The 22,672-nt window shown below is 38.6% G+C and overlaps 1 protein-coding gene across 3 annotated transcripts in view; it reads left to right on the forward strand.

Moving 5' to 3' along the window:
- The window catches only part of UBE2H (ubiquitin conjugating enzyme E2 H), a 107,491-nt gene that overhangs the window by 59,969 nt on the left and 24,850 nt on the right, over positions 1-22,672 (forward strand). For 2 of the 3 annotated variants that reach the window (XM_032401578.1, XM_032401579.1), the window contains exons 2-5: positions 2,925-3,001; positions 3,610-3,684; positions 20,743-20,782; positions 22,266-22,318. In XM_032401578.1, the coding sequence (XP_032257469.1) occupies positions 2,925-3,001; positions 3,610-3,684; positions 20,743-20,782; positions 22,266-22,318 (245 nt within the window). Of the gene's footprint in view, positions 1-2,924; positions 3,002-3,609; positions 3,685-14,091; positions 14,356-20,742; positions 20,783-22,265; positions 22,319-22,672 lie in introns of those variants that run through there. The other variant, XM_032401580.1, reaches the window with a different exon arrangement.

The following is a 22,672-nucleotide window of genomic DNA, read 5'->3' on the forward strand; positions in this document are numbered from 1 at the left end:
AAGTTTTGGATATTATAAATAGTGCTATGAGCATTCTTAAACCTGTGTTTTGGTGATCATAGCTATGCCTGTCTAGTGGGAGAAGTGCTCTTGGGCATCGGGTATGCATGTGTGTAGCTTTCCACATCAGCACTTTTCCAAAGTGGTTGAAACTGTATCACACTCCCACCAGCAGTGGCTGGTTATCTTTTTTAAAAATAACTTCATAAAAGTGAAATTTGAATAAAAGAATAAATTTATTTTGAGTTTTGGAACACAGTGCTAAATTTATCCTCAGGAATAGGAATTTATACTCCACGGAACATTAGGTTTTCATCAGCTCTTTCATCTTTATCAATTTTTAGTGAACAATGTCTTATTTTTAAACTAATGAGTTAAACTTCAGCTTAATTTTGTTCATTTCGTTTTGTTGGCTCTTCTGGTCTTTTCTTTGTCAAGGTGTTTCTAATTTTTCTTTTTTCTTTCTTTTTTTCCAAGGAGGGGAGGAGCAGAGCAGGGAGAGAAAAGGGGTGGCGGGGGAGAGATTCTTAAGCAGGCTCCCTGCCCAGTGGGGAGCCCGACTTGGGGCTCCATCTCACAACCCTGAGTTCATGACCCGAGCTGAAATCAAGAGTCAGACACTTAACTGACTGAGCCACCCAGGTGCCCCTTTAATTTTTCTTACTGCTTTGTAATAACCTTTTATGTTTTAATTCACATTCTTTGGTCATATGCTGTAATTTTATTCTTCTTAGTTTGTTTTAATTTTGTCTTTTACAATATAAAAGTGTTAAATGTGTGTGTGTGCTTGTATCTGCTCATCTTTTCCTCTCTGGTTTCTGGCTTTGGTATCACTCTTAGGAAAGGCTTTTCACCCCAGGATTATTTTTTAAAGTCTGTTTTCTTCAAGGGCTTTATTATTTATATTTAATTTTGTTCATTGTAACTAGATTTAACTTCTAACTCAAGGTGCTTTTTTTTGTTTTTTGTTTTAAAGCAAATTTTAACCTGTTGTACTTTTATTTATTTCATTAGCATTAGCTTTGGAATATTTTGCTGGGTGTCAGAGGGTGACCGGTCAAGAAGAATTTAGTATACCATGCATGTATGTGTCATTTGACCAAGTGAAAAAATGAAGCCTATTTTCCAGCATGGATACTATTTGAGTCCTTTCATTGTGTGTGCTATTAAAACAGTTTTCATTTAGAAAAGAATGAGATCAGATTAGCATAGACTAAATTGTCTTTTTTTTAAAAATTTTTTTATTGTTATGTTAATCCCCATACATTACATCATTAGTTTTAGATATAGTGTTCCATGATTCATTGTTTGTGCATAACACCCAGTGCTCCATGCAGAACGTGCCCTCCTTAATACCCATCACCAGGCTAACCCATCCCCCCACCCCCCAGCATAGACTAAATTGTCTTAATTAAATATCTCTAGTGGAGATTGTTCAAGGCTTTTTTTTTTTTTTTTTTAAGATTTTACTTATTCATTTGAGACACAGAGAGAGAACATGAGCAGGGGGAGAGGCAGAGGGAGAAGCAGGCTCCCTGCTGAGCCTGGAGCCTGATGGTGGGGCTCATCCCAGGACCCTGGGATCATGACCTGAGCCGAAGGCAGATGCTCAACCATCTGAGTCACCCAGGTGTCCCTGTTCAAGGCTTTTGAGTAAGGACTTTGCCAAAAGTACACCCAGCCCCTCTGTTCTGTGGCCTGTAAGACAGAGGATAGGAGAGCCAAATATGTAATTTCATATCTTTAAAAATATTATTTTTCTCTATGTAAGAGAACATCTTAAAATTTCTTTAGCTTCTTTGTTTTTGGTGTAATAGTACTTGTAGTTAAAATGAGATTTGCACTGCTGATGGAGAAAGGTGAGACCAGTTTATCATATCTGGTTGTTTGGGGTTTTCTTGTCTAATTTCATTGTGAGATTTGATGGCCCCCCAAAGCCCAGCACCTAAAATTCCCGGGTTATTTGTTTAGACCACAAAGAAGAAATCTAAAACAGGTACATATTAGACCAGTAGCCCTCTTCTCTACTGATATGCGTTGGTTTGGCTTTTAGAGTTGAATCTTAGTAGTTAAACATGTAAGAGTCTCAGGGACGGATAAGTTTCTGAGGAAGAGAACACACAAGTGTGTTACTTCTGTGATTAGAGCACCAGAACATGCCAGAAACTAGAGGCCAGTCTAAGTAGGGAGAGAGGTTTGGAAGGGAGGGAAAGAGAGGTGAAAATAAAGACTACAGACAAGATTGATTGATTGATTGGTTTTGCTGCTCTTTTGCATTTAACGGTACCTGTAGCAAGGTGGTATCACTAATTATTTGATTATTCTCTAAGCCAGGGGGAAAACACGTGGGGACTTGGCTTAAGTAAATCCATAATTTTAGGAGCATAGTATTTCTAATTTAAGAAAATCAGTATTTTGCTAAGTTTTTGAATTTGACTAAAGGGAATAATGGAGTTTATGTTAAAGGTTCACTAGGGGTAGATTGGGGAGGAGAGACTACAGAGGGGAGAAAAAACAGTGCCTATTTTTGATTTACAAAATGCAGTTTACGTGTTTTACATACTTAACCCATTTAATCCTCACAGAAATCCTATGAAGTGGTGTTTCCTGATGGACAAAGATAACAAAGGCTTGGGGAGTGAGCTTACATTATTATGTTGTGTAGGCTCACAAACCCAATACATCTTGCCGCTTGCTAAGTCCTGGGATTTGAACACCAGTCTCTGATTCTAAAGCTCATTCACATTCTTTTCATAAGAGTGTATATTCCCTTCTAAATGACCAGAATGACTATGTATATTTCATATTTTATCAGTTTCATATCAAATGTTGGTAACACTTTACATAGCATATCTTGGGGATATCATCTTTAGTTCTTCCAGGTAATATAGAGCCTGTGTACTTTCCTTTACCTTCCACCTTAGCATTGAGAGTAAGCATGAGGTTACGATCCTGGGAGGACTCAATGAATTTGTAGTGAAGTTTTATGGACCACAAGGAAGTAAGTACACGTTCATATGCGTTCTTCTTTTTCAGTTTCTTTTTTTCTCTACTCATTAATAGGTAATGAGAATATCAGTGGAGGTATGTGTAGTAATTGAACAGTAAATTTAATGGAACTCTAGAACCAGTAAGGAAATCTTGCTCTTACCATAATTACTTCATATGCTTTTCTCTTTTATCTCTGTGTGACAGTATTAAACACAAATTGTGAGTACTGTTTTTTTCTTTTTTGTTTTATTAATGAGTGGCAACATGGATGGTTTTGGGGAAATTTTTTTTGTTTTTGGTAGGGGGTGGGTCAACGGGGCAGATTGAAATAGGAGGCTGTTACTTACCAACTAATTGAGTAGTGTTTAATACTTAAAAAAATCAGTTAAACATAGGGGAGAAATGAATCTTTGCTTATTTTCGAACTCTACATCTTTTAAAGGAAAGTACTTTAATCTGAACATAGAATACCTACTGATTATGAGGTCCCTGACTCTGAAGGAATTAATTTGCAAGGTTTTCAAAAGATAGTAGGATTTAATAATTCACTTACGCTCGGGTTTATGTTTTAATGTGGAGGCACAGTTCTAATGTTTAACATTTTTACTTTTATTTCAGCACCATATGAAGGTGGAGTATGGAAAGTTAGAGTGGATCTTCCTGATAAATACCCTTTCAAATCTCCATCTATAGGTATGTAACTACTCAGTTTCTCTCATTAGAGAGTTTTTTTTTTTTTTTTTTAAAGATTTTATTTATTTATTTGACAGAGAGAGACACAGCGGGAGAGGGAACACAAGCAGGGGGAGTGGGAGAGGGAGAAGCAGGCTCCCACTGAGCAGGGAGCCCGATGCGGGGCTCGATCCCAGGACCCTGAGATCATGACCTGAGCCGAAGGCAGACGCTTAACGGCTGAGCCACCCAGGCGCCCCACATTAGAGAGTTTTGAAAGCAAAGAGAAAAGGGAAAAAAAAAATCCTACATTTTGTGGGAGATAATTCCAGAAATGGTTACTTAACCAAAGCCTAAAAAGGAAAAATTCAGTTAATTAATCAGTGACTTTTTGTGGGACTTCACGTTGTGACAGATGATGAAATATACCCTTTGCATGATTGTAATGATTATAACTAGATTTTCCTGTCAGGGTCAGATTAAACGATCTTAAGGCCCACTGTCTATTCAGGCTAAGCAGTAAAATAATAAACATATCATAAATCTCATTTTAATTTCTAGATTGTTGGAATTAATGTTACATAGTGTTTATTCTAATTCTGTCATTTAAAAATCCTCTCTAGATCCTCCTTTGCTTTTGTTCACTTCAACTGTGGGTACCTAGCAGTGAAATCACCCTTTTCCGCTCTCTCTACTCCTCATCCTTTTAGCCCCCTGAACAGCTGAAGAAAGTAGAGTAGGAGCCTCAGTGGGATTGTATAAAGAGGTACTTTTCTTTCCTCCTTCATCTTCTCTCTGCCCTAATTGGCGATATTATTAACGCATCACCCCCGTTAAGGCCCTGAGTGACAGTTTAGACATTTCAGCATCAGATGCTGTAGAGGTACATCGGATTGAAGGTCGACACCTTTTTAAAGGTTTTGAGATGGTGGAATGGTAGTAACTCAGCTAACTTAAGCCAGGTTTTAAGATTTTCATTCTAAAAGATGAGTCTGAAATATAATAAAATACTGACCAGTTTTAAGAAAGAAGAAAAAAATAAAATTGGAATATGTTATGCCTTCTCAGACAGTGACACTGGACCTCGTGGTCAGAATTGCCAGGGTCCATACATCTTGCTGCTGCTCCGGGCTTGTCTTTGGAACTAACGCCAGGTCTCTTGGCGTTTAGATACCACCCACCCCACCCACCCTCCAACAAAAAGGTTTTTTGTTTCATTGTTTTGTTTTTTAAGGAGGTGGACCAAAGACGTCCTCCGCTTTATATTTTGATTGTAGGCCTCCACATTTCTGTCTAAGATCAGTAATGTGGAGAAGGTAGGATCATCCTCAAATGCCGCAGGTTCTCCCACTATCTGCTACCCTGCTGCTCTCAAGCTTTGCGCTGTACAGAGATTCCTTCTTACGCCAGGAACTCTTGGTGTTCATTTTAAGAATAAGTTGATTTCCTTTTAAGGTCCCTTGGATGATTTTTCTAAGCTCAGGAATGGAGAAGATTTCTTTCTGAATGATTGAATTGGAAATTTCCCCCTTGCTGCAAGGGTCTCTGAGGTGTAGGGTTATCAGCTGCTGCAATAGGAAAGGAGCTGTGAGATAATCCCTGAGTATATCTGACTTAATACCTGTAGGGTTGGGGCAGCGGTCCTTCCCAGTTCATTCCAGAGTGATGGAATGTGGTATTACTCAGCTGGGGGTGGGGGGGTGCTTTTCTGTTACGTTGTGGTTGCCTGTCCCCCGTTGATCCATTCTTTCTATACAGGCATTTGAACTTTTCTGTAGTTGAGTGGTATGATCTTTAAATCTTTACAAATGGAATGTGTAAACCATAAAATTCATTCGAATATATTTCTTATATGTCCATTTGATTAAAGACTAAAAATTGGCATGCTGAATCTAGCTTTAAGCCCTAAATTCCTAGTCAGAAAGAAAACAATATAGCTGTTTAACAGTGAACTATATAGAAAAGCAATTACATATCCTATAGAAATGGATTTATTTCTCAAGCCTTATTAACATATTTTTTTCCAGACAATGTAATTATTTCATCATAACTTTCAAAGTAAACATGTCTAAACTTCAGGCATTGTTTATTTATTCACTAATGACACAACAGAAGCCTATGTACTTTCTTAAATTAATGATGTAATATGAAATTGCTTCGGACAAATGACTAGGCTGATTTAACTTCTTCATAATTTTTCTCTTGCCTTTCTGTGTGCTTTCAGAACTTAGTTATACCTACAGATGTGTACCATCTTCTCTTAGGGAAGTAGATCTAGTTTGTACAAGCTGTGCTTGTTTCCTCCAAAGGAACATTGCATAAGACAGTTATAATCAGTTGTGGGGGGTGACCCATTTTCAGGTCATCAACAATGTAATACTGTTGAATTTGCTTTAAACATTTTGAGAGATAGTGGCTCATTTAGAATAGGCAAGGTTTCCTTTTTTGAGTTGTATGGGTAGTGGTAGAATTATATAGAAGGGCAAGGAGGTGAGATAAACCCAACGTTAAGATTCTTTTTAAATTCTGCCTCTGTAGTATCTAGGCATACCCTTCTTCCTGAGCCAAACTTTGAGCTCTTAAATATTAAGATGTGCAAATTTAGATTAAGCTTCCTTACTGCTTAGATCTTGGAACGTTAATATGTGTGTGTATATGTTTGATCTTTATTTATTGTATAAATGCTCCATATTCTTAGTAGGAATGTAAGAAGGTCCAGGTGACCAAAAATAAAGAAAAATTAAAGTTGTCTCATAATCCTGTCCCTCAATGGATATCATCATTTACATTCTGTTATATGTACTTTAAAACAATTTTCTATGCATATTTCAGTATATATTCATTGCTATTTGACATGCTCGTCTTTTGGGGTATCCTCTAAATAAGCTTTAGAGAGTTTTCAGTAGTTACATGATTGCCTGAGTTATAACTAAAAATAATCCTTTAAAAACAATTTATATAATTATACAGGTTTTGTTTTTTTTTTCAAAATAGCAATAAAGCTATCTCAAATTATCTTTGGGAAGAGAAGGAATATAAACAGACTATTTGCAGAAGGAATACAAAGAGGTTATGAACTTTGTAAATGCCATCATTATTTCAAACATCTTAAGCTGATCTTTTGGCATGTTATATTCTCTTTGAGTATCGTTAGTGATAATGTTTATGAAATCATCTTGATGCTTTGAAGCTGGATATAAGTTTTTGAAATGGCTAAAGGTCATTTAATTTCACAGAATAAGATGAATGGAAAAACTGAGTGACATCAGTTGGAGTGTAAAATGATATATGATTATTAAATTGGCTTAAGTTTAAGGATTATGATTTTCTGGTGAACTGGCCCCAACGGCGCTTTCAAAAGAGAAATTATAAAGCTCCTCTAATCAGTTGTAACATCAGTGAGCTATTCGCATAGCTTCCAGAGAGACTGCTTTGAAATAAATCATATTTGAATCTTTAAGTTCTGATTTATTCAGAAGTTCAGACTTCTATCTTATTCAGAAGCATTCCTGGAATGCTAGTGCTGTGCTGCTGGTGTCCCCAGCTGGGTAGTTAGGAGGGTGTGCTTGATCAGTGGACTGGTGTCAGGAAGGAATGCTCTGGCCCTGGTTTTCCTTGACCAAGAAAATGATACTCACCTGAACCATTGTTTCCTTTTCTAGAAAATGAGATAGTAGAATTAAGTGAACTCTGCATGTTTGATATTGACCAATGTATTAGATACTCAGGATAGATGGCATTCTTCCTAGTAATTAGGAAGGTCACAGAAAGCTCTCACTAGTTAGGAGAGAAGACCAACATGAATAAAATACTGCGTGGGCTTTAGTGACAAGATTTCATTGCTTTTGAGGAGAGGTGTGAGTTAGTGCCTCAGTTGGTGAAGAGAGTGTATGGAAGGAGATGGGCTTTTACAAGAAAGATTTTGTTTCATGTTTTGAGAATATAGTTTTTAGAAAGCTTTCAGAGATGTGAAGATGCGCATAAGGACTTTAGAAATAACACTCTTTGAAAATCCCAAGTAATCCCCAGTCCGTGAAGATTCTGTTTTATGCAGAGAAGTTGCTCCAGAGACTGCCATATGCCATACTTCCCCAGGTTGTCTCCAGCATGTGCTCATCTATTAAGAGAATTCTTTTACCAGTCAGAGAAAACACAGACTTGCCGTTGATGTGGGGGTGAAATAAAGATGAGTGATCCCATATACGAAGAGGGTAAATTAGATCAGTTTTGAATAAAAACTTAAAAGTAACCAGTAAGCATAGGATACAGAATGGTTTTATGTCTATTCCAAAAAATGCATATTTTAAAAAGTGGGAGATAGAGGACTTGTCACATTGGCAGGGAAGATGTAGCCAACTTAGCAGTATATGTTGATTGATGAAGATTTTATATCCTTTTAGTGACTTTACTTAAATTCTCTTAAGATTCAGAGATGTGCACTAGGATTAATGTACAAGAGTATGCAAATTGCAGTGTTATTCTTAAAACTTTTATTTTTAAAACTTTGAAACAAACTAAGTGACCCAATAGATAGTAAAGCAGTTAAATTATGGTGTATCTTAATGGAAAAAATGCCTTACAATCATTAAAGGAACACACAGGGATGCCTGGGTGGTTCAGTCAGTTGAGGGTCTGCCTTTGGCTCAGGTCATGATCCCAGGGTCCTGGGATCGAGTCTCACCTTGGGCTCCTTGCTCAGCAGGGAGCCTGCTTCTCCCTCTGCCTGCCGCTCCCCCTGCTTGTGCTCTCTTTCTCTCTGACAAAATCTTTAAAACAAAATAAAATAAAATAAAGGAACACACAGGAAAATGGTAACCTTCTATAGTGTAACTTGTAATTTTTTCATGAAATTCCAGGTGTGAATGCCAAAACATTGATACAGTTATCCATGGCTGTTAAGGGGATTAAAAACACTTTTCTATAATTTCTAAATACTCTACAATAAGTTTCTTTATAGAAGGATATATTTTTAAACATATGGCAAATGCATAACTTTCGAATGTCCTGTCTACATCTTTGTCTGGGTCGACCCTTTTCCTGTCCTTTGTTCTGGAAAGCCATTAAGCTTATCCTTGGCTAGGATTCTCACCTGGTAGCTTGCTAAGGGCCTGCTGGCCCTCGTGTTTCTCACCAGTTTCCTTTCTTTTTCCTTTCAGATTTAATGATGTGTGTGTGTAAGGGTACAGACTGTTCTCTTCCCTTTGTTTTTCTGCTTGCGATTTAGTTTATTCCATCTTGGGCACTATCTTTACACCTTTACATGTAACTGTTCTTCACTCCTTTTCTTCAGACCTCTTGTTCCTTCTCTTGGGTTGCTGCCTCTGGCAGTTCTTACCTACTCCTCTTTTTAGTCTGACTCTTCCACTCGTGTTCCCCCTTGCTCCATTTTCTCTTCATATGAACCAAAAAAGGTCCTTGTTCATAGCTAATAAGTAATAATAATACTTTCAATAAACCTAAGCCCAGGGGGAAAATTATGTCTTCTAATAAAATACAGACATAAAATACTAGATTTAAGGCTTCCAGCCTCTAAAGGCCTTGAAAATTCCTTGAAGTCTCCCTTCGGGATCTACAATAGTCTCCATCACACCATAGCTACTTTACTTAAACACTAGCGTTCAAGAGAAAATTAAGGATTTGTCATTTTATCTTATTTTAAATGATTACTGGGTAGTATATTAATAGAACTGCATTTGACTAATTTCAGATAGAACTATAGAGTATTTTAGAATCTTTTGTAAATAACCTTAACCTTTCCTTAGTGTGGGAACTCTGTCACCACTTATACTTTTTTTCATTTATACTTCTTAAAAATAGAAAACTATGTTGTAAGATCCAGCTAACAAGTCTCGAAACTAACTTTTGAAATACTGCCTATGTACATCTCCACGTTAACAGTGAGGAAGACTCTCTCCCAGGAGAAGGCTGCATGCATTGTGCATCTGGATTGAAATTTGATGATACGGCAGAGTGAGAGGAATGGTTCGTTGAGAACAAGATTCTGGAGGGACTGTTTAATAGTTTGCTTAATGTTGATAAAATGGCCAGGGGAAAAAACCACACTCATTCTGCAATGGAATTTGCTGCCAATGGCGTATAGCAAGAGCTACCAAACCATATGAGTAGATGGAGACAAAATGGAAAGGTCATGGACAATAGCAATAGCTGGAATGCTATGCTGAGCTCTACCAGTGGCCCTTACGGTTAGGTCAGCTATCCTCTAAATAGAATAGCTTAGATCTTCCTGTTTTAAGGAAACTAGATTAGATAACTTGTCAGAGTACCTTCGAAGTCTCGCAGTCTGTCAGAGGTTCGTAATTAGAAGATACTCTGATATCTTGTGCCAGCAATTGAGGAAGGTGATTTAACCTTTTTCATTGTCAGAATAGCAGACACTTCTAGCATTATAAATTTTTAATTCACTATTGCCAGAAATTACCTCACAATATTTTTGGAATGGAATTTTATGGTATGACTAAACTATAGAGTATAGAATGTTTACCATTTTACTTTGTGTCTACCTAGATGGAAACATTGTACAATTACCTCCTCAGGGGTGTTGTCGGGGTGGACCAGGATTTGGGGTAGGGTATGTCATTTCTGAAAGGTTTGGGGTTAGTCATTTAAGAGAGGCCTGTTTGGGGCGCCTAGGTGGCTCAGTTGGTTAAGCGACTGCCTTCGGCTCAGGTCATGATCCTGGAGTCCCGGGATCGAGTCCCGCATCGGGCTCCCTGCTCGGCAGGGAGTCTGCTTCTCCCTCTCCCACTCCCCCCTCTTGTGCTCGCTCTCTCTCTCATTCTCTCTCTCAAATAAAAAAAAAAAAAAAAAAAGAGAGGCCTGTTTGGACCATTATATTTCCACAAATAGAATGAATTCTTAGACTGAGGAAGCAAAATTCCATTCAGATCACCTCTATATTTCTCTAGTTTCATGACTTCGGTTTTGAATTTAGTTTCTGTCTCAGTTATATAATTGCTACTTTGTAGTGATCTATAGCTTTTGAATTCCAGTAGAGAGAAACAAGGTTATAGTAGGAAAGTTTTGTAAAAGTTTTTTTGTTGTTGTTTAGATAATGCTATGAGAATGTAAGCCATTGTTAAAAGTTCCCTTTTTACTGCTGTTCTGAAAATGAAATTTTTCAGGATAGTTTTTTTTTTTAGAGTGTATCTGGCAGCTGAAGCAGAACCTACTTTCTCAGAATATGGATACATTTTACACCATTTCTTCTAATCAGCCTCACAAATTTATTAGGTACCAGCTGTGTGCAGGACATTATTCTAGGTGCTAGAGATACAGAGGTGAACAGATTGCTCTCTTGACCCTTACATTCTTTGAGGAAAAAAGATAAAGCAAAAATTTAAAATATCTGATAGCTTTATAGAGAATTGATGTGATGAAATTGACATAATAGCTACTTTAGATTAGGTGTTCAGGAAGGGCTTCTCTGACAAAGTAAATTTAAGCTTGAGGTTTAAGTGAAAAGGGAAAAATAAGCCAGCCCTCTTCTTTAAGATCAGGGAGGAGAGCATTGCAAGCAGAAGAAATTGTGAGGACAAAGGCCCTGAGGCAGATAGGAGCTTAGCATGCACAAGGAAGAAAGAAGGACGGGTAAACAGTGAAATAGGAGATAGGGTCCAAGTGGCAGGCAGGGTGAGCTCCTGTAGGGCTTTGTAGGCCAGGTTAAAGGCTTGAATTTGATTTTTAATGCAATGGAAAAATCATTGAAAGGTTTTAAGCAGGTTTTAATGATCACTCTATTATTGTGGGAGAAGAGTAGAAATACTGGTGGTTTGGATCAGGGTGCCAACATTGAGAAACTCTGGTGTCTGGAATACATTGCTTTGAAGAAGTTTGGCTGTATGAAGGAAAGCACACAAATGGGGGGAGATAAAAGGAAGGTTTTATTTTTTACCTCTGAAATGGGAAACTCTGAAGGATGTTGATGTGCTTGTTGTAGGGAGTTGTCTAGAAAAGAGGGAAATCTTGGTGATGCTGGGGATCAGGAGGAAGATTGAAGGTACAGTGCCTTTGAGATGTTAGAGAGGACAAGATCAGAACACAAATGGAGGACTTGTGTTGGGAAGACCTTAAGCATTTGAGTGAACTGTTGAGGCAGGAAAAGTGAGCACGTGTGCTGGGAGGATTTTGATGGGAAAAAGGAGGAATCCTGTCCATTGGCTCCCGTTTTCTCAAAGAAAATGGGCAGGGTTTTTAAGTCAGAGTGAGAAATGGAGGAGCAAAGGGAACGGGAGATTTGCAGAATAATGGTAAAATGCACAAGTCATGGGAGAACGGGGACCAGGCCACTAGTGAAGGGAGAAAGGAGAATTACCGGTGATGTTGAATCCACAAAAGGTAATTGAGCATACTTTTTAAAGTTGGTGCGTACACTGTGTCTCTCCTCCCTGCTAGCCCAGTAGATACAAACTCCATGAAGGCAGTCCCTGGGTCTGTTCTACTGATACTCTTTCTCCCCACCTCAGGGTCTGATAACATTGCCTGCTCTGTATTGAGGTGAGGGTGTGAGCAAGTGAACGAAGGAGTGTTCAGTGGCGCCTTCAAGTCCAAGGACAGCGGATGTGAATGATGGGTTTCCTCCTGTTGTAGATGGGCGTTTTGGAGGGGAGAGGGCACAGGATTTGCAGAGGGTTGTTAAAAAGCGATGATGGCGATAGCTCTTAAATCTTAAACTAAGCAAGGAGAGGGGTGAAGATAGGAGGACTGGTAGGCGGGAAGAAAAGGGAGGGTCAGGAGTGTGGTGGGCAGAAGGTGCTGTGATTTTGGAGGTGAAGCTGTTTGTAAGATGACAACGTTCAAGGCATGTCCTGGCAGTGTGAATGAGATGTGATAGAGGAAAGGTACACTGAGGAGAAGCTTCGGGAACTGAGAGGACAGGGTGTGAGGAGTGTGGTCTGTATGGGTGATAGCTCTTAAAATGACGAGAGAGAGACTTGGGGGCCAGGTGCTGAAGTTTCAGTGATGGAAGAAGCTAGTGGTTAAATTGGCCCTATTAACGGAAAAACCCCTGTTCACGTCTGTAATATATAAATTCATTCACCTTCATCTTGCTATTAGCCAGAATAAAAATAGTAGTGCGCTTTCCCTCCCCCAGGCCACCTCTAAGGAGAGCCTTGCCCCTGTACAATCTTGCTTCTGTCAGAAGATTTGTCCATTTCCTTCTTGAAGCTGGCTTATGTCAGTTTTAATTCTGCCTTTGGCGATTCATTATTATATAATCTTTCCATTTGCTATATAAAAATTCCACCTAACTTGCTCTTTAGATTAGTTCCTACTTTAATTATAGTAGGTGACCTCTAGCTTTTGAGCTGGTTATTAATTTTGACATCTTTTTGGCATTAACTCCATTCCTTCTTTTTTTGGATGGTTATAATGAAAACATGTGTTCTTGGCTTCCTCTTTCTTTAGTTAAACTGTGATTCTTCTAAAAACAAATAAGAGTGATGTCTTAGTTCCCTTTGAAAAGCTTGTTCACCACAATTTAAGATTTGTTTCATATTTCTGGTGTTGTGAAAACCATATTGCTAGAAGGAATGTCACAGATTATATCACCCAGTTGCCTTATTTTAAGGATAGTAAAAATGAGGCTCAGGAAGGTGGAGATAAATCACTACTAACTAGTTGCAGAATCTGCCTTCTGGTTTCCAGTCTAGTGTTTTGCCCCCATCCCAAATGCAATTAGAACGGTCTTTTTAGTACTAAATGTTACAGTAACTGTATTTGCTATTTCTAGTGTGATGGGGTTGTAGGAAGCCTAATATCCAGTAATCAACACAGCCTCTAATGCTCTGGACAGTTGGCTAAAGGGTTCAGAGAGGAGTAGGCAGGGGCAGATATTTTCATTCTTAGGATGAGGAAAGTGAGATGAAGTTGCTTACCTGAGCTCATGAAGCTAATGGTAACCTTGAGTGCTTACTGTGGGCCGGTTGCCGGTCAATTGCAGTACATAGATTCGTTTACTCTTCATAACAGCCCTGTGATGTGTAGATACCAGTATTAACCTAAATTGATCTAGCTTTATGAAGAAAGAAGCAAAGGCAAAGAGATTCAGTAACTCTTAACTTTCCCAAGGCTCACAGAGTAGATCTTAGGCAGTCTGACTGGAGCCTGATCTTCTAACCACGACTTTGTTTACTAAGAGTGGCCACGTGTGTTCTATACTTTACTGCCTCTGACCATGAGAATAAATACTGCCTGATTCAGACAGTGGTTTTAAGAATGATCAGAAGAGTGAAAGATAAATTGTGGAGAAAGGACAGAGATTAAATATCTGTCAAAAATGAAACTACAGGAGAGTAGATTTAAGGCTGCAGGTTTTGGTAATCTGCTAGGTTGGTAGCAGGGTTAGGCTGTTGAAGGATAACACTTCACCTTTTCTTAGTTATAAATGAACTTTTCTTATCCATCCAGCCCATTCCTCAGATTCCATATTATCAGAGAGAAAGGAAGAAACAGAAAAGAAGGACCCCTTGTTGAGTTTAGATCTCCTGAACACACACAGGATCAGTTCAGAAGTTCCCATGACACAGGGCATTGAGAGTGAGCTCCTTGCTTGGTTCCTCACCCAAGAAGAGACCGGCCCAGGTCCATCTCTCCTGAGTAGGAAAGGCTCAGCTCTCTGAAGAGACTTCTGCCCGGGTGCAGGCTGCCACGGGCTGGGCCTAGCTGTCTGAGGTAAGATGAAAATCTCTCTGAGCATGTGCTCATGCACAAAGCTGACAGGATGGCTGTCGCTGGTGAAGCTGGCGGCATCCCCACCCCCTTTTTAGCCGAAACATCCCAACCCTGGTCACCTCCTGCATGCTAGGAATGGAGATTCAAGTTATTACCCTTAAAAAACGTATAGTCTGAGATACTACTGCTAGGGGCGATAAGATTCGATCTTTAATAAATATATTTTGAACAATTATATCTACTTTAAAAAATAGAATTAATGAGTTTGCTTCTGAATAGTCTACTTTATATGGGCATCTATTGTGAAGATGGAATATCAGAATAATTGAATGTATTCACTTACCATTTTCTCAAAGGAATTCATAAACTTTTAATTAAATTGCATCAGCCACAACTGCCTCAACCATCTTCAGTCCAAGCTCATTTTACCCCTGGGATAGAGCTAACCATTTTTGCCTTTGGTGCTTTTCATCTACTTACCTTAGGGTAGATTTACCTTGTTTCATGAGTCGCTTGTTTAACTTTTCATTTCACAAGATTATTCTGAAGGAAATTTTTGTATTGATAACTGGCCCTAGGTATTTCATTCTGTCCACAAATTTGATCATTAAAAATATCCTGACAAGTAAAACAAAGGTGATGATATTTTGCCCCTTTTATTTACATATTGACCCCAATATCAGAAGTTACTCGAAAGCGGGTACAACTTTGTACAGATCTCTTCCTGGGATTAGACACAGAAACAGGCTGAAATAAAAACCAGTTTTTTGCATGACTCGGCATGATGTTACTTTTCTCTATTAGCCTATGGGTCAAAAGATTTGTTATTCTAGAACAGTTGAGTATTGGAGTGTAACAAGCAAAAGCATGGCACATTTTTCTATTTTTAATAATCTGTTCTTTTATTTTTTAAAATAAGTAGTTTTTTTAAACCTCAACTAAGCATGATTTGGATTCCTCCTCCAGGGTTATGTATCACCTGATCCCCTTCTGCTGAAAGATAGAGAACAGAGGTGGTGAACTTATTAGCTAAACCTTTGTTCCTAATGTCCTCCCTTTTATAAGTGCCTGAGTCATGCCAGAGAATAATTGTCTAAAAGAGTTGAAGGAGTTCTGAATTTTATCTGGTCAAATCACTGAAATATATATATGATTAGAAAATGTCTGGTAGTGAATAAAATCTTAAATCATGTAGATTAAAAATGACTTGCTGCTTCCACTTATCGTGTTTTCATAAAAGCAGTTTTCAAAATATGTTTTCTTAAAATAGCTTCAAAATAGTTCGTGGTTGAATGGAAACGAGTGTTGGGAAAATTCTCTTGTTGCAGACGTATTCATTAGTGTGGTGATAGCATTGCCAAAAGGAAGGAAAACATGCCAGGGCAAACACGCTCAGTCCTGAGAATGTTCCCTCTCTGAATTCCTAGCCTGTTCTTTCTCCGTCTCCTCCCGTCCTTGTCCAAAGTGCCATTGTTGCCATCGTTATCCAGAATGTAAGTGGCTTTGCCAGAAATGCTCCCCACAGCTTGCTCAAGAGCAAATGTAAAGGAGATACACTCTTTCTGTTTATTTGCTTTGGGTATTTTTCTAACAGTTGAAAAAGCCTGGTATAGGAAGAGATCATTGTCGTTTGGAGATTGTTTTTTGGGTAGAATTGGTCTGGCTGAATTTGTTCCTCAAAGGCAAGGTTATAAACTCTGTCTCTGCCAACTCTGGAATAGTCTGTGGATTTTGTGTCTCGTCGTGGTACTTTAGCATGTTGTTAGCTTTGTATTATATGCTCCAGAATATTTCTGTGCCTAAAAATATGCCTTGCAGAATTAATTTCCTTTATGGACTTAACTATTGGGCATTTCCCCCAAAGTCCTCTGTTGTCAGAGCTCTGGCCATTGTTATTAAATCCTGGATTGTTAGAGCTAATAGTCCCTTTATTAACAGAATAAGAGTGGAGATTTTGGAGATCATACAGTCCAGCTATTTTCATGTAAAGACATAGGCCCACAGAAGTGAAGCGATCTAGCCAAGGCCTGCAGTTAATAGCAGGGTTGGGACCAAAACTCAAGTCCCTTTTAATACTTTTCTCTTTCCAGTTTGATTTTGCCCTCTGTCTCAGAGCTCAGATGATGTTTTATACTTAGCAGGGGCACTGGGGACTGGGCTCCAACCCATTTGTTACTAAGACTGTGTTTACCAAGTTCTTTTTGGCGCTCTCTGTTATGTACTCTTGGATTCAACCAAGCCAAAATCTTGACTTAATTGAAAACAGTGTGGAAACTGTATTGATTCCAAATGTAATCTCCAGGCCTTGTACCAGGAGGGAGGCACCTTAATATTTCAGAGACCGTTTTGGTAAACATTTAAAGCTCTTCTGACCCTAGCTGTATTCTTGACTTAACACCTTTGAGGTTCCCTGCGACATCAGATTGTTGAAGCTTCATTCTTACCGTAGGAGAGACAGCCCACTTCATTTTGCTCCAGACCTTCGTTTTTTCCCCAGCACTGAGGTGCTGTGACCCGATTGAGCTGTTTCCATCTTCACCTTTTTTTTTTTTTTTTTTTTTTTTAAGGAGATAAGGCTTTTGTTAAAACAAAAATCTTAAAGAGGGATTGTATGTATCATTGCTCTAGCTAAGTCTCTGGCTTCCCACCTCAGAATGATTCAAAATCCATAGCCTTAGAAGGGCCCACAAATGCTCATCACCTCTCTGACCTCACTTCTAGGCTTCTCCTTACTCACTGCGCTTCAGCCTCACCAGGCTCTCTGCTGGTCTTCAAACATTTCAAGCAAACTCCTGATACATTTTGAACTTGGCTGTTCATGTTGTATAGACACTCTTCCCCTAGATACTGAATGATTCCTCCCTTGCCTCCTTAGAATCGACACCTTCTCCATAAGGCCCTCCCTGACCATCCCATTTAAAACTGCAGCCCCCACCCCAGCATTCCTATCCAGAGTCCCCTTCACTGGGTTTTTCTCCGTAACACTTGGCACCTTCTAGCATAGCACTTCTGTCTTCAAAGAGCTCTCAAAGAGCTCTCCAGGTGCTTCTTAACCTTTAGCATTGGGGACCTCTGCCATAGATGTTGCTTGACTAGGTGTTAACGCTTGAGACATCTAGCAGAAGCAGGATTTTAAGCATCAAGAATGAATTTTAAGTTCTTGTGTCCTCAAGCCAAAGTACTTTCTGTATAATAGAATGAGTCTCTTGAATTAAACCATCTAGTGGCTAAACATTAGTGTTTCCCACTCATCAGGAAGTTTCTTGGCAGTTGTGATTAGCAATATATTCCTATATGTAACTGATCTTGAAGATCACATGCCTTAAAACCTGAAGATCTTTCGTGTTTGTTTGTTCGTTTGTTTTGGTAATGAATTTACTTAAACAGGAGTGAGATTTGAGATCAGATAAAATAGTTGATTTTCCTTAAAATGGTTCAGCATTAGATAACCTATGTATAATTAGGTCTGTTCTAGAATGTTTGCTACTGTTTATAATTTTTTAACTTACACAATGTAGAAATTTTGGAAAGTCAGAGTAATATTAATGCGGGAGTCTCTCAGAGTTGACTACTGTTGACACTTGGTTGTTTCCTTCTAGCTTTTTTACATTGCTGTGATCCCACTTCTGGTATGGGATTGGCGAGTGGAGTGGTGATGTGATTTGAAAAGAGTAATGGAGAAAATATTCCCACCATGAAGAACTAACCACTGTTAACAGTTGTATATGTTTGCTTCTAGTACACACTTAAAAAGAGCAAATAATATACAAGCACATTACCTCTTTTTAAAAGGAATATAGTGTTATAGATTCTTCTTTAATCACCATTCCCATTCTGTTCCCCATTCCCACCATGACCTTGACCCTGCACCCTCACTGAAATAATTAATTACTTCGGTAAGTTTGGTATATGTTGGTCCAGTACAGTTTTCTGTACTTTTGTTACCATAGAGATAGGTAGTGTTGCTTTTAGTTTATCTAAATGGTATCATACTGTAAATATCATTCTGCAACTTTTTTTTTTCTCCCCTCAGCTATGGGTCTATCCAAATTGATACTTACCTAGTTCATTACTTTGGCTGTATAGGACTCCCAGTATATGGATGTACTATAGTTTCTCCAGTCCCTTTTGATAGGATTGCATTTGGTTCTTGGCTTTTAAAAATAATGCTGGAACAAATATCCTCATGGTTCTTCCTGGATACATTTATTAGTGTTTTTCTAAAGTCATATAGAATTGTTATCCTCTTAACATTTATATTGGCTTAGTTTAATCTCTTCAATAAGCACTATACTTCCTAAATCTAGACTTGGAAGCATCTTATTTCCTTAATGAAAAATTAATATGAAATAGTAATTAGACACAAGGCATTTCTTTTTGCATCAGAGTAATTTAAACATTGCATGGGCTCTCTTGATAGAGAAAACATGAAGCTATTTCAACACAAAAGATTAAAAAACAAAAATTAGAAGCATAGTTAGTATTGGAGTGACTAGAGCAAGCAAAGACTAGAATACCCGGGATTTTGTATTCTTGTATCTGTTTCCTAAGTGTAGAGAAGTTTCTTAGATTGTCCGAGATGACCTTTGTCGAAACTCATCCTTGAGGATCCTCCTCCAGTGCCCCTTCTCTGCATTTTTCCTGATACCTTCCTCTTTCCCTTCTCATGCCCTCCATTATGTCAGTTCTTTGTGCTCACTGTACTTACTGCCTTGTGTCTTGTCCTGCTGCCGCAGTGACCTAGAGAATAACGTACTGCCTGACTTACCTAGTGCCCTGAGCAAGCACAGTGCCTGGCAAACAGGTGTGGACCAAGTATATTTTGAGTGAAGGAAAGAGAAACGTGAGGTGGGGGCGGGGGGTAAGAGAGGGTGGGATTGGGAGGGACATAGTGATGGTCACTTTAGTAGGGAACTTTATTGAAAGTGTGAAACAGAATAAGGAAGTCTTGAAATGAGATAAGGATGATAAAATGACATCTCTGACAGCGGACCTCTGCTTTAGCATATTGTCATTTGCATAAATACAAACTGATTAAATCACTGATTCTAATTAAAGAAAAAATTATTTTCTCCTTGGAATTTAAGTGTCAGTATGTTTGTTAAAGTCTAGGGATGCCTGGCTGGCTCAGTCAGTAGAGCATGCGACCCTTGATCTCAGGGTTGTGAGTTCAAGCACCACATTGGGCATGGAGATTATACTTAAAAATAAAATCTTTAGGGGCGCCTGGGCGGCTCAGTCGTTAAGCGTCTGCCTTTGGCTCAGGTCATGATCCCAGGGTCCTGGGATCGAGCCCCGCATCGGGCTCCCTGCTCGGTGGGAAGCCTGCTTCTCCCTCTCCCACTCCCCCTGCTTGTGTTCCCTCTCTCGCTGTGTCTCTCTCTGTCAAATAAATAAAATCTTCAAAAATAAATAAAATCTTGGGGCGCCTGGGTGGCTCAGTCGTTAGGCGTCTGCCTTCGGCTCGGGTCATGGTCCCAGGGTCCTGGGATCGAGCCCCTCATTGGGCTCCCTGCTCAGCGGGAAGCCTGCTTCTCCCTCTCCCACTCCCCCTGCTTGTGTTCCCTCTCTTGCTGTGTCTCTCTCTGTCAAACAAATAAATAAAATCTTTAAAAAAAAATAAATAAAATAAATAAAATCTTTAAAATATATATATATTTGTTAAAGTCTCTTTATTTTTCTAGGAATAAATCAAAAAACTTGAATCCCTGACAGATATAGCCATCTGACAGATTTTTTTTTTTTAACTCCTTGCCTCATTTCTTGGTTGCCCCAATTTTAATCAAAACTGGGTTTCCTGGAATGAGTAGACTAAAGTTAAAGGAAATATTTTGGTCACTGTTCTTATGAAATCCTTTGTGGTTTGGAAGCGGTGCTCCTTTAGTGTTTCAACAGCTTCATTCATGTTCCGCACGCAGTGTAGCAGTGTGATACCAGTAACTGAGCTTCAGAAGGAGAAGTTCAAATGCAGAACCTCTAAATTTAGAGATTGAACAATAAAACCTTTAGGAGGGAAGTCAGAGTAGCCTTCTTAACTTTCTGATAAAAGTAATCGGCACTAGCTATAACCCATTTAGTACTACAAATTTTCTTGGCAAGTACCTTCATAGCTCAGAAAAGATTCTCTTGATTATTTTGTATATAAGAAGCTGCGTTGCTCTCAAAGTTTGCTCATTTTTCAAATAGAACTCTGATGTGTTTTAAGTAATTAACACTGTCAGGAGAATATATAGTCTTACCAGTAACCAAACATCTAAGTTAAAAATAATGAGTTATGGGTATCATCAACTTTTTCCAATACTGAAATTGTTTCCACTACTGAAATACTTAAAAAACGAATTGTTCTCTGGACACTTTTTTGCTGCTAATTAACATTTCTTTTTACAGGATTCATGAATAAAATTTTCCATCCCAACATTGATGAAGCGTAAGTAACTATTTAAAAATGTTAAATCTTAGCAGCAACTGCTCTTATTAGCGTTCATCTCTCTCTCTCTCCATTATTAAAAAAAGTCTCAATTATCTTTTTGGATTTTATCAACAGAGAGGACTGTATGGTCACTTAAACTATGGAGTTCCAGGGTTATTGATACTCTACCACTTAGTGCAAACCCTGCTGTTGGGTTGCTTAGTTTTTCCACTGCCGTGAGTGGGTCCTTCATTTCCTGCGATACCTAGCTAGCGTTTGTAATATTCCACATCTCCGTTCTCTTTGTATGGACACAATTCAGAGACCAGTTTTCTGTATACAGAATTACTATTTTCAGCCCTTAAAGTGTTTCTTAGTTCTTGAGAGTAAAGCAAACATGAATGGCTGTAGTTTTATTTCAGTTAATGAATCTACCCTTTCTTTCCTTCTAATATTTTATTAGTGATACTTTAAGATGTGCCTCCTATCACATACTTCCGATGCTGTTTGCAATACATGATTTTTTTCTGTGGTTTTTCCTTGTCACGGCACTAAATTCTGCTGTTACACACATACACATGAGGTATTCTGAACTCTTTGAGTGGGTTGTACACACATATCATGCCCCGTTGTCCTTTTATACTTCTGTGTATCAGTCATCCTAACAACAAGGATGTTTTGTTACGTAACTACAGTATAGTCGTCTGATTCAGGAACTGAATATCAATACAGTACTTTTTAGTCTACTGCCACATTACAGCAGTGTACCTTTTTGGCACTTTTTTTCCCCCGCTCAGTGAAGGATCAGCCCAGGACCATGTATTGCATTTACTTGTCACGTTTCTTTAAACTACTTTAATCTGGAATAGTTCCTCAGCTTTTTTAACGTTGACATTTTTAAAAGAATATGGATCAGTTATTTTAAAGACCGTCCCTCAGTTTGGGGTTGTCTGGTGTTTCCTCATTAGATCCAGAGGATGCACTTCAGGCCAGAAAACCACAAAGTGTGATTGTACCCTCGGGGTCCTGGGGAGACACACAGGTGTGTCTCCCACCCCACCCCCACCCCCCCGCCCCGGTCAGTGTGAATTCTCATGAAGGTGTTGTCTGGTCTCTCCATTGTGTAGTTGTGGGTTTTTCCTTTCACTCTCTTAAGGAGGCACTAACGCTGTAAATATTCTGCTCCTCATACTTTTCCTTCCCTAACTGGGATTCTTTTTCTTTTCTTTTCTTTTCTTTTCTTTTCCTTTCCTTTCCTTTTTCCTTTTTCCTTTTTCCTTTTTCCTTTTTCCTTTTCCCTTTTCCCTTTTCCCTTTTCCCTTTTCCCTTCCTTTTCTTTCTTTCTTTCTTTCTTTCTTTCTTTCTTTCTTTCTTTCTTTCTTTCTTTCTTTCTTAATGATCTGTTAAAGGTACTTTTCTTGATAAATAAAATTAGTTGCCAGATACATGCGACTAGATTTCTTAATTTTTTAAAAAATGCCATTCTTTCCATCTGTTTCAGGTCAGGAACTGTGTGTCTAGATGTAATTAATCAAACTTGGACAGCTCTCTATGGTGAGTTTGGCCATGGAATATTTTTTAGAGATGTTGAGACACTGCCTAAAAAATGTTGTTTGGTTTTTCTTCTCTGGTTTAAGATTTTTTGTTGGGAATGGGAAGGGATGATGAGGGCCTGGATGGGAAAGTTTGATCAGTGAAAAAAGTATTTTCTCTCAAGTACAAACTTTGATTTAGCGGTGGAAGTTTAAAATAATCTTGTGAGATTCTGAACTTAAGGTATAGTGATATACAATACACATGTAAACATTGTATATGTGTATGTATTCAGAAGCACACTATATACCTGTTTACTTGTAATAACTTTGAATTTTGGAAAAACTCCTAGGAATGTCCCTGTGAAATGAGATG

The sequence above is a fragment of the Phoca vitulina genome, unplaced genomic scaffold (genome assembly GCF_004348235.1).
Source record: "Phoca vitulina isolate PV1807 unplaced genomic scaffold, GSC_HSeal_1.0 scaffold4, whole genome shotgun sequence".
In the NCBI taxonomy this organism is placed as follows: Eukaryota; Metazoa; Chordata; class Mammalia; order Carnivora; family Phocidae; genus Phoca; species Phoca vitulina.